Source organism: Ambystoma mexicanum, chromosome 6p, assembly GCF_040938575.1.
Source record: "Ambystoma mexicanum isolate Mex_15411 chromosome 6p, UKY_AmexF1_1, whole genome shotgun sequence".
Taxonomy (NCBI): Eukaryota; Metazoa; Chordata; class Amphibia; order Caudata; family Ambystomatidae; genus Ambystoma; species Ambystoma mexicanum.
In genome coordinates this window covers 1,366,379,285-1,366,398,167 of record NC_090935.1, presented here as the reverse complement: position 1 = coordinate 1,366,398,167, position 18,883 = coordinate 1,366,379,285, and the positions used below count along the sequence as shown (strand labels likewise).

General features: G+C 45.8%; 1 protein-coding gene across 17 annotated transcripts in view; it reads right to left on the bottom strand.

Moving 5' to 3' along the window:
* MPDZ (multiple PDZ domain crumbs cell polarity complex component) overlaps positions 1-18,883 on the bottom strand; it is a 1,735,289-nt gene that overhangs the window by 473,997 nt on the left and 1,242,409 nt on the right. For all 17 annotated transcript variants that reach the window (XM_069626067.1, XM_069626068.1, XM_069626072.1 and 14 more), the window contains one exon: positions 18,447-18,538. In XM_069626067.1, coding sequence (XP_069482168.1) covers positions 18,447-18,538 — 92 coding nt within the window. The remainder of the gene's footprint in view (positions 1-18,446; positions 18,539-18,883) is intronic.

Genomic DNA, 18,883 nt, shown 5'->3' with positions numbered 1-18,883 from the left:
AGTCGGCAGAGGAATACCACTGGAAAGCGCAGGAGAGCCATCTGGCATGCCATCAGCCAGAAGGTGACAGCAGTGGTAAATGTACCCCATGATGGAGAGGACTGCCGCAAGCGGTGGAGTGACCTGAGGGTCAGGATGAGGGGACTGCTGTCCCAACACCGGCAAGAGTCCCTTTGGAGCCACTGATTTTTACCGCATGGGAGGGGGAGTGCGGTACGGTGATGGACATAGAAGGTATAGAGGGAGACAGCAGTGCGGAGGCGGGTCAGCAGACCCAGAAGCGGGCATGCCAACAGGGCGGAGTGACGGGGTGGCACATCAGCCACCCCCCACTGCAACCATGGGACAGGGCACTAAGGGTGCCCCCCAGTGTCACAGCAGCGGGAAGGGGTGGCAAGTGACCACACCAAATGCCATGTATACCTCACCCCTACTGGCACAACCTGTGCCGGCAGGATAGCGGTGCGTGAGCAGCCATAACACCATTCAACAGTCACTCCAGCATGTTGCAGCCCCAGTAGGTCTGCCCCATGTTGGCATGGCAGACAAGCCACATGGAAGTACACATCCCCCACAGCGACATGTGATCCGCCTGCCAATCAATCTGCACCACAGTGCAACCTTGCTGGTTTGCACAGCAGTGCCCCATAGGTCCATGCCAGAGCCATGGACTAAGCCACCACCCCCAACCACTCCATGTGAGTGCCACCCAGGGAAGGGATGTGAGTGCATGAAGGACCACAAGCAAGCGTGCATACCAGACATCAGATGCCCCAGCATGGACACCCTGCCTTCCCCACACACTGGCCAAAGACCAACTGGCCATATGTCACACACTCATCGCTACAAGCAACCCCATGATGCTGCGCCCACATACAATCTCCCCTGACCAACAATGCCCATTTGCCCACATGTGTGGGGTTCCACGCTGTACCATAGCAAATGTGTCTTGCATGCCAACACACGTGGGGGAACCATACCTGACAACATTTCCTATCAACCCTAGAGGCAGTCGCGCATCGCCAGAGGCATCAGTGGAGGAGGAGGAGGAGGAGGAGGAGGAGGAGGAGGAGGATGATGCAGGCCCATCTGGGAGCGGCGCATCCAGGCCCTCAAGGCCTGTCACCACCACCCCGCAAAGGCCCAGTCAGGCTACACCGAGGCAGATGTCCTGCCGTGTAACACCGTAACACAGCAGGGCCAAGCCAACGCCCACGCCACAAGTCACCAGGAGCAGTGCAAGGCACACAGCACCCACAGCCGCAGCTGGAGGCACAGCCACTGAGACACACCTGCTGGCAGGCCGATGTGGAGTATGACACTGATACAATGGGCACAATTTGTAAAACCTTTATTGAAATTGTTGGGGTTGGAGAAACTCCTATTTTGCCCTATAATTAAGATGGATGTAGTCTCAAACATCAAATAATAAATAACGCAGTCCTAGTGGAGTCCGTCAAATCAAAATGGCCTATGCTAACAAAACCTAATGCCTGCCCTATCTCTTGTACAAAAAAGTGTAATAAGGAGAAATGGAAGCAAAAGGAAAAATCAGTGTTCAAATGAATAAATGTAGTTGAACCAGCTCTCCTCCCAACGTTAGATCTTACAGAGTTAGGCTGTCTCTGTAGGTAGGATGACACACGCTGTCTCGGTTTCCAACAAAATAAACAGTTCCAAAACGTGGATCGGGACATGTCTAGCCTTCCACATTAAAGTCTTTGGAGAGGACAAGTGGAAATTCTATCTAGGGACTTTCTGAAATCGACAGAATTTCTTTTCGGCTGTGCTGGTAGGAGCTGCATGTTAACCTTAGTTCCTTTTGAGCAGCCTATGAACTGGGATTGAGGGGTTTTGATACCCACAATGTCTCTATGAGGATCTGTTTCCGTCCATTCCCATACCAGGGAGGTCTGGGATTAGGAATCAGATTGCCACTGATCTTGTGGTGTAAATTCTCTGAATGGAAAAGGAGGTACTTGAAGAAGGGTGGAGAATTCTGGAAAGTCTCTCCCTATAATAACTTCTTCTGGAAGTCCAGGGATAATCGCTGATGACACTAGCCAGGTTTCCCCTCCGATATTAATGTACACCGGTACTCAGGGGTAGATCCTGTTATCTCCGTGTACACAGGTGACTAACCATGGTTGCATGTTCTAGATCCGTCGGGTGACTAAATCAGCTCTTATGGCTGTTTGTTTACTGCTAGAATCAATTAATGCTTTCACTACTTTGCCATTTACCAGAGCTCTCTCATATGTAAACTCAACTGAGGATTGGCATAAACATATGCTAAAGGTTTCTAGATCTTCTTGTTCTTCCCATTCCTCTCCTCTTCAGCATCCTATTTCCATATGCTCCTTCTTTTGATTTTTGGGACAATGTTGGGCCAAATTACCTGTCTCCCTATTAGGAAGAATTCTCATTTTTGTGTCGATTCCCTTCAACCTTAGAGACCCCCAGCTCATTTGCTGGACTTTTTAATTTTAACCCTGGAGTGAGTGAGACCTTTTTCTCACTCATGTGTTTTGACCTAATTTCTGATTATGTGTTTTCACTGTTTTTGGAGTCTGAGAAACTCCATAGGTATCTACTATTTGTATGGTGACACACAGCACCTTCAGTGCAGTGTCACAGAAAAATCATTTAGATTTCTCATAAGGTTTAAATACCTTCTCTCGTGTGAACTACAGTTCCCAAAAACAGTGAAGTGAAATTGACTTTACTTACCTTTTCGCTTTGTAGGTCCAGCACACACCATTTTATGTGGAGTGCTGGGGGGATACCTTTTAGCCTCTTATCCTACATTCTCATGTAACATTTGTATTTTACCCTCACTCCTTTAAATGGCTGGTGGCAGTGGTTTAATTTTTCCTACCATTGTGCTTTTCTACCGCAGGCTGAACCCTCAAGCTGCAGCAAAGCACCCATGGGTGACCATTTTGTCAAAATGGGCCGTCTTTTTATCTCCATTTTCTGTTTGTGTGGTCTTTCTTGGGGTTTACTCTGTGCGTCAAGGCAGATTTGAGAGCTTTGTTTGTTTTGCCTTGTGCGGGCTTCAGCCCTGAAGCCCCCCTCTGGCTCCAGTGTGTCTGATGGACAGGATCTGAGGGTGGGTCCCGAAACTCCCCTGTCCCTTAGCCTCTAGGAATGCCTGAAAGCAACCAGTCTTGATTGGCTGGATGGCTGTCCTGAAAGGAAAGCCATCCTGCTCTGTGATTGGCAGCCTAGGCTGTGCATGAATGGGAGAGACCTGCTTAAAAGGCAAGGGTTTTGGGACTATAGGCAGAGTCGACCACTGGGAGAAAGACCTGACGAAGAAACCGTGAACGAAGCTTGCTGCATTCTCCAAGGCCTTTGAATTGCCAGGTGAAGCCCTGCTGCTCTGCTGGAACTCCCTTTTTCAATTCAACAGAGAAGCTCCGGAAGGGACGACTTCTCCCCTTGGGTTAGTGGGACCAACTAACCCTGAGCCAAACTCCACTGGGCCATCTTCCCTGACGGGCTGTCCTTTTTCATTGCTGCAAGAACCGAGTGCCAGGGGTCATGCAATCCGTAGTCGAGTGCAATGTCTGAAGTCTGGCTAGAAGCTCCAGGAGTCTCGTAAGGACCCTTCAGAAGCAGGATGACCAGAGCTCGAATCCCCTCACCAGAGTGCAGGACCGAAGGAGTGAAGGAAGCCCAACCGGTATCCAAGATCTACGACAGTGCTGTTTGCTAAGTGCTGAAACCGCAAAGTGCTGCTGAATCCGAAAAGACCCTGTAGCTGCCGACGACCTCCCAAATACTGCCGCAGGAGCCCTCCAGACGTCCTCTCTCTTGTCCCCATGATGGCGCACAGGAAAACAAGGTCTGCACCGCTGTAGCAAGATAGAATCCAGCTGGACCACTCTTCTTCAAACCAGAGGTACTGTTCAGACTTGGGGTACTTCCCTCGCTGTCTTTTAGCTGTGCTTTTCTCAGTCGGCAATTGTAGTGGCTTACTTTTAGAGTTGATTCCAACTCTCTTTTCACAGGCTTAACAGCTTGTGACCCTACAAGTGATTTTCTACAAACTCTCTAACTTTGTGCAAGACTGTTTCTGATCTAAGTGCCTCAGCTCCATAGACTATGTTCCAATTGACTTTGGGTGTCCTGGCTCCCTGAAGGCGTTTCTAGTCAATTGACTTTGATATTGTGTGCTCCTCATAGGTTGTAACTTGTTTTAGACTGTTATTGCTGGGAAAGGCTTGTGTAGATTTCATTGGAAAATTTAGTTGTCCTCACATTTACCGAGAACCTGTTTAACCTTTTTCCTTCCTTAAACCTTTCCTTGCTGCAACCTCAGAATCTGCAAAGTTAATAGTGTGATATTTACACTACTGTCCTTGTGAATGAAGTCACCTCAGGGTGTAGGAAGTGTGTAAGAAGCATATCCACAGAGATTCCACTAACTTGTTCTGATTCTGAAAAGTAATTTTGAAGTATATTTACACTGTTACATGAATTGCCTTTTCGAAGAACGCTTATTTAAAAACTGATGTTAATTAAATAAATAACTATTTATAACAGAAGCCTTGAGTGTAAGTGTTACTTGGCTACTTGTATATACAGATTTCATTTGTACAGCTCTACAGCTCACATGTACCCCTCTAGAGATAGGCTTGGCTGCTCAGTCACACTACCAATTTGTGTAGTACAGACCTATACCAAAAGGTGGGTTACCCAATACCAAGCAGATAAGGGTTGTGTAGTCTTGCACAGTGTGACTGCACCAATTCTTACCGAACACTCCATAGATGAGAAGCAGATGGGTGGTGATGGTTTAAACCCTCTGGGTTCTTCTCTTCTTAGCTCTTCCATACCCTTAATATTGTTTTTAAAAATGTCTACCCATTCTTTCGGGATCCACTCTCGGGTTTTAGAGAGTCTCCCGCGTTCTAATGACAGGTTTTGTGAGCGGTATGTTGCTTTTTGATCTTTTCTATCTTCATTTTTATGTAAGGAATGGAAATGTTTTACTGCATCCGAATGATTTTGGGCAGCCTTGATAGCCATGCAAAGGATGGCCGATTTAATAGTAATACGGCTTTCTGTAGAAAAGTTGTTAATGAGTTGCTAAACTGTTCCAACATAATAATTTCTATTAATTCATCTAGAGTTTTATTGCCGACCCCCATCGAAAAGTGTTTTTAATGTGTTCCCCTACTTCCAGGGGGGGGGGGGGGGGTCTCACCGGGGTTTAATCTGATGGACCTTAGTTTTTGTCATTAAAAATGATTGGTCTGGCCTACTCTTTTAAGGAGTCCTTCCTTGATAGATATGAAGGTAGCTACGAAGGATAGATTAAGTAACTCATAAGAGGTCTGTAGCTCACCTTTTAATAGCAGTGCCAAATAGCATTTAAGTTTTCTCCCCATCCCAGATGTTCAGCTAATTGCTCAAAATTCAGAAACAAATTCCATAGGTCTTCTCCTTCCTGGTAGGGTTGTAATATCCTTTGAGGCAATAGGGTTCTGGTTTATAATTCAACCAACTTTGTTAGATTTTCTTGAAGTCGGGCTTCGGCCTGAATCTGATGGGCGGGCAGTTAAACCATTGCCATTTCACCATCAGCCTTATTTTCAGGAGGGGTAAGGGTTCCCTCTGTTGGGTTTTTTCGGACTCAGAAGAAAAAGGTCTCAACCTCTTCAGGGAGGGTTGTTTCGAAGTCGTCTGACCCTTCCAAGCTTGATTTTGATGAAGGGGTTTGGACCCAAAAAATAAAAGGTTTGGGAAAAGGTGGATTTAAGGCGCTATATCTAATGAACATATGGGAGGATCTTGTTTTTAAGACTATTCAGCCCCACTGTTGTATTTGATAATGGGCTTTCAGTAAGCTGTCTAATAGCACCTCGGTTGAAAAACAAATCTTGTTGGCTAACTAGGATTTGAAGTTCAGAGAATAAAGTCTCCTTAATGGTAGATTTTCGATCAAAATCAAGAACTTCAATAATCCTACTCTCCCCTTCTGGTGGGATGACAATTGCTAGCATGGGTTCTCAACTTGTATCAATTGAGCCAGATCCGACTCCTCACACCATATGTAGCAGAGGCATGGTATCACAAGTATGACACCGACATAATGAGTACACTTTGTAAAACCTTTATTGAAATTGTTGGGTTTGGAGGAGAAACTCCTATTTTGCCCTATAACTAAGATGGGAGTAGTCTGGGCCATCAAATAATAAATAACCAGTCCTAGTAGAGTCTGTCAAATCAAAATGGCCTATGCCAACAAAACCTAATATCTGCCCTATTTCTTGTACAAAAAAATGTAAAAAGGAGAAATGTCTGCAAAAGGAAATATCAGTGTTCAAATGAATAAATGTGGTTGAAACAGCTCTCCTCCCCATGTTAAACCTCACAGAGTAAGGCTGTCCCTGTAGGCAGGATGGCACACTCTGGCTCTATTTCCAACACAATAAACAGTTCCAAAACGTGGGTCGAGGCCCATCTGGCCTTCCACGTTGGAGTCTCTTTTCTTGACTTCAAAAATGTTTGAATCCAAAAAATTCCCAAAGGTCCCCCTCTGTCAGCCTCAGACCTCTTCACCACACAGTTCCCGTAGGTCCCACTCCATCGGGCTCAGACCTCTCATTATAAAGTTCAACAGAAACTTATAAGGGGGCTCCCTTCCCCAAGCTTATTTCACTTCGAGTCCCCCTCTGTCGGGTTCTGTTAGGAAAGATTGAATGCAGTACACTTTGGGTGCACTACAACAACCCTGACCTCCTGGCAATAGGAACCCAACCTTTGGTATAAGTCTGTACTACACAGGTTGTTAGTGTGGTCGAGTAGCCAGGCTTATCTCAAGAGGGGTCAATGCGAGCTGTAGTGGAGTTACACAGAGATTCACATTGACAAGTATTCAAATAAACTCTTACACACAAGGTTTCTTGATTAAACAATTATTAATTTATTTACAAGTCAGTCAATGAAAGCCTTCTTCAGAAGGGAGTAATGTTAAGCAACACACAAATATACTTCAAAAATACACACTCAGTTTTCTAAATCAGCTGAAACCCATTTGGGATGGCCCACAGACACTACCTACACCCTCAGGTGAAATCAGTTGTTAGGGTGCTGTGGACATTAACATATAACTGTTTGCATTTTGACTTTCTTAGGAGAGTGCCAAAGAAAAGAGGTATCAGAATAAAAAAAGTATTCACACCAGGATTCTTAAGCAGGTAAGTACTTTCAATAACCCCCAATGCAAAAGTCAGTTAACCCTTTCCTGGAAGGAAGGCAGAACATTTAAACAGAGGAGAGAGGAGTCATTCAGGGAGCCAGGCCAGCCAATGTGAAGTTAGCAAAAGTCAAGGTGAACTGGAGCACTTCTTGCACGTAAGTAGAAGGACTTTCACAATGTTTAAAAAGTCTTTGTAAAATAGAAGAAATCAAAGTAGGGCCAAAAGCTGATGAGGCTTGTCAGGTAAAGAAGCTGATAGCAACTCTACAAATGCACCCAAGCAAGTCTCCAACAAGGACAAGGGGCTGCACAACAAGAGGTACATTCTCTTAGACTTTACAGTACCTTTAGGTTGAAGAAAAAGGGCAGCAGATGACTTCTTTCCCTGTGCAGCGCTGCAAATCTGGCTGTTCCTGGGCCTCAGTCGTGGGGACAAGAGGGAGGACTTCTGGGGACTCCTGCACTGCAATAGGACAGTCACCGCTAGCAACTGGCAATCTGCAAACAAGTGGCACTTCAGTGTTTCAGCTCTTCGCTCTTACTGCAAATAGCAACACCGCAGTCCCTGGCTGTCGAGATGGGCTTTCCTTGCATCCGTGGTCCTGCACTCTGTTGATGGGGTTCATGCTTGGTCAGTCCTGCTTTCTGGGAGTCCGGAGGATCTTCCTGGAGCTCTTGGCCAGCTTAAAAGCAACGTATACGAACTGGTGTTCCTCTCCCTGGCTATCCTGTTCCAGCAGCGACTGCAGTGGAAACTGAGGATGTCCACGTAGCTTACTTTGGAGTGGATTGGTCCCACCCACTCAAAGGGAGAAGTCGTCCTTGCAGGGGCTTGTCTGTCGATACAAATTTGGAGTTTCAGCACAGCAGTGGGGCTACACCGGGCAAACCAAAGGTCCAGGAGTTGCAGCAGGTATCCTCTTCAAGTTCTTCTTCTGATTCCTTCGTCCAGTGGTCGACTCTGCCTTCCAAGCCAAAAAAGCCTAGCGTTTTATGCAGCTTGCTCCCATTCATTCGAGCCTAGCTGTCAGTCGCCCATCAGGGTGGCTGTCTTTGCCGGACAGTCAGCCAGCCAATCACCTAAGATTGCATTCTTGTCTCCTAGGAGACTAGCACAGGGAGTTTTGGGCACCTCCCTGGCTTTCTGCACCCGTCAGACACCCTGGAGCCAGAGGTGGGCTTCACTCGTGAATCCTGCCAAAGGCAAAATGAACAAAGGGACCAAACCTAATTTTGCGCGCAGAGTAAATCTCAAGAAGGACCTTTCCACAAAGAAATGGCAAAAAAAAGAAGACCGGGCCATTTTGACAAAAATGGCACCCATGGGTACTTTACTGTGGCTGCGAACGCAGCCCGCGGTAAAATCCCATAATGGTAGTAAAACGTAAACCACTGCCACGAGCCATTCATTGAGGAAAGGGTAACATACCCATGTTACATGATAAGCTAGACAAAGGGTAACCCCTCCAGCACCCTATTGTAAGATAGTGTGTCCTGGGTCTAGAAAGTTACAAATGTAAGTAAAGTCAATTTCACTTTACTGCTCTGGGAAACAGCAGTTTATCCCAGAGGAGGTATTTAAACCTTTGGGGAATCTGAAAAGACTTCCCTGTGTCACTGCACTGAAGGTGCTGTGTGACACAATGTAAAAGATGATGCCTATGGAGTTTGTCAGACTCCACAACCAAAAAAGAAACAGTGTACAAAATCACATTAAAATACATGAGTGAGTGGGAAAAGGGGTCTCTCTCTCCAGGTTAAAAAGATCAAGCCCTCAAAATCCAGCAAAGTTGCAAAGTTGCTTGAGGTCTCTAAGGTAGAGGGAATTAGCACATTTCTGAGAATTCTCCCTAACGGGCTCGGAACACTTTCGAATGTTGAAGACTTTTGAATGTGCGTGGCTTTCTTTACAGACCCCTGCAGATCCACTTTGACTCAAAGTTTACAGTTCAACTTTCACTCTCACCTTCTCTAGCAGTTAAAACTTCTTCAGTTCACTTTTGCTGTTCATTCGCTTTATTGCTTTAAACCATTTACTTTTCACTGAGACTTTCGAGTGGGCCACTTCCTTTCGCAGGACCACTCCGTTACTTAGTATCGCTGGTTTCGCAGTTGTCTTTAACTTCAAACTTCATTCACAGGTCTGCCTTTCCTCGTGTCTCATTCAGACACGTGCAGTCTTAACTTGTGATATAATTTTGCTACTTTAACACACACCAGTCTTTCAGGTCGCTTGCTAACTCGCCGGCTGTGTGCGTCTCTTCTTGGTTTTTCAATTCCCAATTTACGAGTCAAGGTTAGTACCACAGGTTTGGCCTCAACTCCCCAACTCTGCCGTTCAGCCGAGAGGATCGCTGGGATCCTTGAAACATAACGCAGTCTTAACTTGTGGGATCTGTCCTTCTCTACGTGTCTTTCGCCACCTGTCGGAGGAAACTACCTCCAGTAGGGAACTCTTGGGGTTTTCAACACACTCCTCCCATCCTTTGGTCTATTGCTCTACTCCAGTAGGTTTGCCTTTGTCCCGGAAGCCCTGCTCGTACTCTGCCTTGCTCAGAGTGTGTCTTTGGGTTCTGCCTTTTATTCGTGTGAGGAGAGCTAATTGGTATCAGGTGGATGCACTTAGAATCAAGTGGCTGACCCGATTAGCGGGACATGTCAAGTACGATGTGTGAAAGTTAATGTTGTTACTCTCAGTCACCCTCTTCCTCAGCCCAGTGTTTGTGTATAAAGAGGGGGATGGGGGGAGTCAGGACCTCAGAGCATCCTAAAGGATGGGTTGGATAAACCAAATAGGGGGGAATACCATGTCTCAACATCAGCTGCCTCACCCCCACTCACTAAAGACCCCTCACCCAGGTGATCCTCCCGCACTGGTTCCAAAGGAACTGGATCCAAAAGTGATGGCTGTGTCCTGGCCACCTGGATGACAAGTCCCTGAGGACTGGCAGGTGATACTCCCTTTGGTTTCTCAAAGGAGTCACAGGGGGCACCAGCCCAGTGTCACCGCCTGCCGAAGGGCCACCGTCCCCATAGATCCCTCCACGCCACAAGCGTACACAGCCCCAGCAGAGCCCTCCACGCCGCCAGTGTACACAGACCCCGGAGAGTCCACCATATCACCAGCGTACACAGTCACCTGAGCTAAACATTGACACACCATTTTATGGCTCCCCTCAATACAGCCCATGACCAGTGCAAAGCCCCTCTCCCACACAGCACACACCAACACGCTGTTGCAGAGGCTTGAAGAGATGGAGTGAAGACCATTAGGGACCGCATGCAAGGGGCCACCTGCAGGATTGTGCGGGCCATCGCTCCGAACAGGGACGAGACAACTGCCGCCCTGACACTGTATTCCCAGATGGTCACTGAGATGACTGAAGGCGACTCTGCACTGGCACATGCCATGAGGCAGAGAACGAAGGTGCAATGCCAACAAAACCTTCCACTTCAACAACACCCACAGTGGGGACACAGCAGGGCACTCCGAGGAGTCAGTCACAGCGCCTTCTGCGGCCAAACTCCCAGGGGCTAGCAGGGGGGAAGAGGCCATGGTTGTAAAGGACTCCGAGACACTAATTGCCATGAGTGGTCATGCTGGGGAGATGGTGGGGGATGGGGGATAGTGTGATGGGGAGTTTGTGGGGAAGGCAGGAGGTGGGATAGTTGGGGCACTTCATTACATTAAAACCGTTAAACTTCATCAATGCGAGGACATTCCTGATTGTGTCATTGTCGTGTTCATTGATGGTGGCGAGTGTCACATAGTCCTGCATGGCTTGTGCCATGTTAAAGTGTCAAAAGAAATTGTCTATCATTCTCTGGCTCCCATCCCTCACATCATCTCTGACAATGCGTGCATTTGCCTCTTCCACAGGCACTGCATCCTCATCCTCTGGGGGTGTCATGTCCACGTCAGGGGGTAGCGGGACATTCCTCTTCAGGCAGATATTGTGCAGCATTGCACATACAAGCACAATTTCACGCACTTTCTCTGGAGCGTACATCAGGGCTCCACCGGTACGGTCAAGGCAGCGGAAACGTGCCTTCATGAGGCTGCAGGTATTCTCGATGCACACACAGGTTCTGCTGTGAGCATGGTTGTAGGCGTTATCCTGTGGTGTTTGTGGATCATGCACAGGGGTCATTAGTCAGGACAGGTGTGGGTATCCGGAGTCACCTGCATGGGCGGAGGAACAGGCATTAGTCACGGTCTAAGATGTGGGCTTACACAATATCAGGACAATGGAGAACTTGTGCAAGCAAATGGGCCTTCTTTTCATGTAATGTGTCGATTCTATGTCTGTGCATGCTGTGTCACTCGTATCATGCATTGTTTCTGCTTCACACGCACCCTATTCTCTTGCAGAATATGCTACGTGAGGTGCATGTTGGTGACATGTGCAGCTAACATGGTGGCTGTCATACGGCAGTTTATTTCCACTGTGCATGTGGCATGCTGGATTTTCCATGGGCCCTCCCTGAGCCTAAGGGTCTGCTGGGTTGCCATTGTGGGCTGGGTGCACATGCTTACATGGCTGTGGTACTGGCAGGGTTGTTGTTGTGTGAGGTGATGTGGCCATTTCTCAACATTGCGTTGGTGAGTGTATGCTGCATTGTGGTACATGTAGTCATGTTTGTGTTTATGTTGCTACTGTATGTGTACATCAGCTTCTCCATGCAGGTAAGTCCGACTTGTGTACGCTCCCTGGACTGTACTGTGACGTTGGTGCAGGAGATGGTCAAGTACGGATTTCACATTCGTTTGTCATGACATCCTTTGTGTAGTTATTTGCATTCCCACCCCCCCCATTTGGGCATGTGCTTCACAGTGCATGTGTGCTGGCTTTTCTACTCACCCACTCACTATGCAGGTAGTGCACTGTTCTGTTGGGACGGTGAAGGGTGACCAACTAGCGGTCAGTGAGGGTCCAGCGTCAGAGCCTAACCCTGATCCTCCTCCTCCTCCTCCTCTCCCCAGCAGCATGAGCAGCTGCCTGTCCCGGCTCATAGTGGCTAGTGGCAGCATGTTATTGGAAACAGTGTTTGGGGTAGGGTTGTGCCTTATGTAGCACTCTGGGGTGGATTGGGATCACCGGTGGCTTCATTTCAGGCACCTGTGTTCATGTACCTCCAGATGGAGGTAACTGCGCTGTGTATTAGCGCAAATACCACTGAACATGGACTTGTGATGCAGCTGTGTTTGCGCCTCATGTGGCCGGCTGTGGTGTCCGGACATTTCGTCGAAAGTCATTTGGTCAAAAACCAAATGGTCGAATTTTTTTTTATATATATATATATATATACATATATATATATATTTTTTTTAGGTTTTAGTTTAGGGGAAAAAAAGGGCTTTTTAGAAAAAAAAGGAGGTTGGGGGGGACCCCCCCCCCCCCCAAGAAAATAAAAAAATAAAAATTCGACCATTTGGTTTTCGACCAAATGTCCTGTCGACCATTTGTTTTCGACGAAATGTCTGGTAACCGCCGGCTGCAATAGCGCCAAGCTGTGATAGTGCCAGCTGATTTTACAATCTGCAGTATTTGCGCCCGCTTATGATCCGGTGGAGCGGTATTGGCGGCGCTTAGTCCGTTACCGCCACTTTTAAGGGTTACCGCCAGACTTGTGATGAGGCCCTTAGTCTCAGGAGCGTTGAGTGAGGTCAGGGGTCCATAATGAGTCCACACAATGAGCAATCAAGGATTACACTTAGACCGTAAGGATTACAATACTATATTATTGGCCAAAGAACACACTATGAATGAAATTGACGCAAAACCGGTAATAATTAATTAAGCAACAAACACAGATGGGGCGCCATTACCGGACGTGGAAATGGACCACCAGTGAGGGGTTTATTGCTATTAGTATTCCGGCACATTGTACCATAATGTTTAAGTTGTGAAATTATGGATTTGTCATTTCGCAATTCAGAAGAAAAAAAAAGATGTCCGCCATGGATCGAGAAGATACTTCACGTAGTCCCTTTTGCCTTTCCATGGCATCCATTCGGATGTCAGAGCTGCGTCAGGAACACTACTGTTCCGGCGCGTGCAACCAACAACGAAACTGAAGGTAAGTGGGCAGGGAGTGTTGGGGTCCGAAAAGTGTGGAAAAGAGGGGTGGGTGTGGGGGTTGGGACATGGGGGTGCAGGGGAAGCACACTTACATGGCAAGCCAGAGAGCAAAGATGGTGGCCTCCCGCTCTGAGGAGGCTCGGAGCAGGGGCTGTGCAGTGTGGTAAAGCCCTCGCTCCATGCCTCCTCATTGGCTGGGACGCCGCCACCCCTGCCCCCTTCCGGGGTATTAACATCACATACTAATATTATTATACGTATATACAGTCACAGTCAGTGCAGAATAATCAATTCACCCCACAATACCTGAATGGGAAGGTAAGTAATTAGTTATAGCACTAACAGTCCACAGGAATAGTAACCCTAACCTATAAAGTCCAACCCTAAGCTGAATGGGGCCTTGAGCCCAAAAGTTCACAAAGTTGTCAATAGTTTTAGGAGTTGGGAAAAAGTTAGGGAAAGGGTCCTGTGAAGATTGTCCCAAAGGGTGGTGCAAGGAGTTTAATGGTGACTAAAATGCTTTTCTAGTTTTTGGAGGGCTTTTGCAACAAATGTTGGCAAAGCCAATCGATGGTAAAACAAATCAAAGTTCTTCACAAACTTTTAAAGGGATAAGTATTGTAACTACTCACCACCCATACGCAGATTCTTCCTCAGACTTGGCAGTTCAAAGGAGGATAGCTGGAGGTAGGTTTTCCCACCATTGGATTCAGTAGCAGATGCCCAGGAGCTGGGTGTACAAGCAAAGTTCTGGTTGGGTCCAGGACCAGAATGCAACCTTTTCCAGTGGACTAATTTATCATCAGGTAGCGATGCAGGGCTCTTCTGACCACTCCAACAGACGGGTGATGGCCAGTTCCAGCGATAGTCACTGTGCACACCGACAGCAGGCGTCACAGTTGTAAAGGTTGAAGAAAGCCCTTTACCTCAGGACCCGTTGATGTTGGGATGCCAAAATCTCGCAGAACGGCTACTTGCTGGACAAGCTGAAGACCCCTGAATTTTCAAATCAAAACATTTGATGGCAACGCTTCTATCGCAGTAGCCCAAACTGGAGTTGGTCAGCCCACTGGAGGGCACAGGGACACTTCAAAGACTCCAAACAGCAGGGCCACGAGAAGTCGTTGAGACTGTTTGTTCCCACCAGACAAGAGGGTCGAAGCACACAGGATCTTCTGAGATCAGTAGCCAGACATGGCTCCACTGGGACAGCAGCAAGAGTTGGTCACCAAGCCTCTTCAGGACAGGTCCATGGGTCTTTCTTGGTCTGCAAAGCTACACAGGATACTTGGCTCCTCTTCAGATCTCTAGGAAATGGCTGCAGGACTCCCCTTCATATCCTAAAGTCCAGGTGAGCACAGAAACTCAGCCCAACCAATGGAAGATCTCCCCCCCAGCAGTGGTACAATCAGGGACTAGTGTTGGTGAAACTGATGCATACACTCTAGACACACTGAAACCAGTTGGCAGGTTGGGACCAGACAGCCCCAGCCCACTTCCCGGCTTCCAACACACATGGCACAGACTAGCCCGCAAAAAGCAAGGATTTCCCAGCCAAGTGCATGACCATAAAAGGAATTTCCTGACCTGGCACGGCAGGAAGAAGGCCAAAGAACAAAATGGCCAAAGAACCTTGTTGCAGCCATGGTAGGACACTAGCCACATGTAGAAGCCACATGCGAGAGAGCAATAACAATTGTACAATTCTAACTGCTGCCACCAGCTTGTCTTATGCACATTTAAAAGTAACCAAAAATCCTTTGAGTGTAGCTCCAGGGTGATACAAAAGTATCCCCATTGCACTTCATTGGAAGATATATTGTGCCATATGAAAAAGTTACCCAAAATATATAACATGTAAAAAGAAAATGGGAAACAGTTTCCCGGTACTGACAGTCTGAAGGACTAGTCAATTTCCCATAATAAATTAGCAAAAGGCCAGTGGAGTTAAGCTGAATGCTCCGCTTCACTGAAAAAGTCAAGACAAGGTGTAAAAACAAAAGCAAAATGTACCTCAATTGAATATTGAGGAAAAGTTGCTCCAAGAGAAAACTTTCCTAACACACATCTGACATGGCAGACAGTTTCAGGACAGTTTTTAAAATCTATTGCAACAGACTTAGCCACGAGAGTCACTGCTCTCTTTATAATTGCATCATCTATAAAAGTACATTTGTTTTTCGTGAAATAACTAGCAACTTTGACGGATACCTCTTTTGCTGCATTTGCTTTCTTTGCTGGTTGGGTAAAAACACATTATTGCACCTGCACTGCAGCGTTTAGTTTACCTAGATAGCTTCCTCTGTGAAAATAATTGTCATTATTTGTGTGCATTATTCCAAAATGCCTTTCAACGTTACTACTCTTTATTTCACTGTAACCTGGGCACTGTAGATACACACTTTCCATTTATGCTTGAAGAAAAATATCAGTCTCCTACTCTGGATAGTGCACATATTTTCCCTTTTGTTGGATGGCATGCCCGACTCTGGATCAATGCTTTCAACAAGGGTAGTTTAAACATTTCCTTTGGTACTGCACATGGAAACACAATGAGGAGGATTTCAATCAAAGCGTTATTACGATTTTAAAAACATTCAGCAAACAGAGTTACGCTTTCTCAAAAAATAAAATCAACTGACACTCTAGCACTTTCTCAATCCATGAAAATTACTTATATGACAGGTCACATAATTCAGCTAAGGAAAAGTAAGCCAAAGCCTAATTTGCTGACTAACCTTAAAACTGTCCAAGTCAAAATAATGGGTGGGATTGGAAAAATGAAAATGTGGAAACGGTGTGATCAATGTAACCCGCCATTTATGCAAAAAAGTGTAAATCACAGGGCTAAAATATTATTCTGTTACAGAGAGATGTCATGAAATGTGCACAAATCACATAACCCAACCAGACAATATATTGTTATATTCATATATTGAGCTAAAATAGTATGGTTGCAGGAGGGGCAGCTCGTTCATAATGGGCAGCAACCTGTCACCCATCTGCCCTTTAGGAAGAAGATCCCAGTGAAAAAACAGTACGGCCGCCTCTCCCTGCAGGACTCGTGCATTCTTTTGCATGGCCAATGGGCCATGCCTGGCTTGTATGTAAAGCTCTCACAGACAAATTGGGAGCACCAGCATCACAAACATGATTTAAAATGACAATGATGAGGTATTGTGGGCACTGACATCATCAACATGTGTTTTATAGTGGCAGTGCCTGCATGTTCTGTGCAAAGGAATCATGAAAACAAGTTGTGAAAGGCTCCTTTTTACTCTTGGATACCAGGCATCTATTGGATTTGTCCATGTGTTACCTTACATAATATTCTGTAAATTGTATGGTGTTTTTGCCCAATTCTTTGCACAAAAAGTTCTGATAAATTGCACCATTTCAACCCAGTATCGAAAGGCTGAAACTCTGCTGCCAGAATTTGAACATATGCATAGAGGTTCCACAAAGGTCTCTGAGGAGAGCCATAGGATGGGAGAACAATTAATAGGTTTAATCCCCTTTGGCTATGTACACAAACCTGTAGATCTCCAGAGTTCTCCCTTCTTTTATTCACCACCCTGTTGTGTACCTAGTAAATGGTGTTAAGCTATATAAATCCTATACATATTGATATATATACAAAATATATATATATAAACCACTATCCACTTTTCTCACCTAATTACTTCATTAATATTCCTGTCTCATAAAGCGTTGGCGGAACCAGAAATTATATTCTTTGAGTCCTGACATTGGGCCTCATTATGAGTATGGCGGTGCAGGTATAAACAACAGCAATGTGGCAGTAATTACGTTACTGCTGCATTACCGCACTACTGCACTGCAAGTTTGGTGGTAAGGTGGAGGATTTATCTCCAGCAAAAATAAATGGAGGATATTCCTCTACCTTTCCCCCATAAATCTGCAGAATTCCCACCGGTGGAATTACTGTTGATGGTAATTCCTTGGAAATCCCCATGGAGTTCAATGGACTCCGAAAATGGGGATTCACACCGCCCTACAACTACTTGTAATCCTGTGGTGAATCTGCGGGACCAAGTGGCAGTAACTAATCAAGTTTGGCAGTAATTCATTAGATTTACCACCAAACTCGTAACGAGGCCCATGGACAGAACATATAACTTTGCATTCCTGTTTAGTTTTAGAATTTTTGGTGCACAAGCTCCAGAATGCATTTGCAACCAGTAGTTTTCCACGTTTACATAAATCTAAAATTGACATCAGCGCTTGAATTCCTGTATTGGGACATGCCTATCAGTGGAATCCTGCATAACACGGCAAATTTCATGTTCGCCTCTAATGCAATTCAGGTACTACTGCCTTAATGCAGAGAACTCTGCTTCTTCAAATTTAACAAATATTCACAGTTTAATCATAAATGGCAACACGTACCAATAAACGTAGCTTTTTTCTTGAAAACTGGGACTGACCCGGATCGTATTTTTTTTCTACACACACACACACACACACACACACACACACACACACACACACACACACACACACACACACACACACACACCCCCCCCCCCAATCCCCCCTTCTGAATGAAAGCATACAATTAACAACAGACAAAGCTACGCTAAACTAAACAGATCTAATGGAATACAGTGAGATAATGAAAATATGACCAGCCCCCAGCTTTGTTTCACATGGCATGCAGGTTTATGCATCCCACCCCTTTCTAATTTGCTATCATTGGCAACTCTTAGTGACAATGGCTCCAACCCCCATATCCTTTTCCTATTCACTCATTTTACTGCTAGCCCATCATGCCAAGCTGCACCCCCTCATTCCACAGAGTGCTAATTTTGTTGTCTGAGACCAGCAAGCTACTGGGAAGTCAAGGGCAAGCTACCTGTAGCTCACGATCTACTGGTTGGAGACCATGACTCTAGGTGATTTGGCCTGCAACTGCCATGCTCCCTCATCACTATGCTGCCTGTGGTTGAAGGCCAAAACATCTAGATGATGGCAGGCTAACTACTGCAATAGCGTACCACCAAAGCTTCTCAAGGAGTGAATTCAAATGAATGACTCTCCAAGTTATCCGTTGGGCTTAGGAATCAAGTTCACCAAACAGGACTCATTTTGGAAAAAAACATACAACTAGAACTGGGAATACATCTTACCTGATAAAGATTATTGTCACATTTGATGGTGCACATTTAATTATGGAGGATGCATTTTGATGACTACGCCCATATAGAATCTGTCCGTTGATCTATAGGCAAAAGAAAAATACATCTGTACTTTAAAAAGACATGTATTATTACCAAACATAGTTAGAAAAATAATTCAATCTTTTTTTTCCATTGGGGAATGATTTGATGAATTCTGCTTTCTTGCCCACCAGGGACAGATGTCTCAAAATCCAAAATGCTGTTATGCGGTCATCATCGCCACCAATCACAAAAATGGGTGTGTATAGCTAATACAATATAGCGCAAATTATGAGTGCAGCACATCATTTTTGTAGAACCAATCCTCAGATATTGAATTATCAACTCTATTGCATGGTGATGAAATGGGAATTTGCAATTATTTAAATCAAATTAAATTAGTAGTT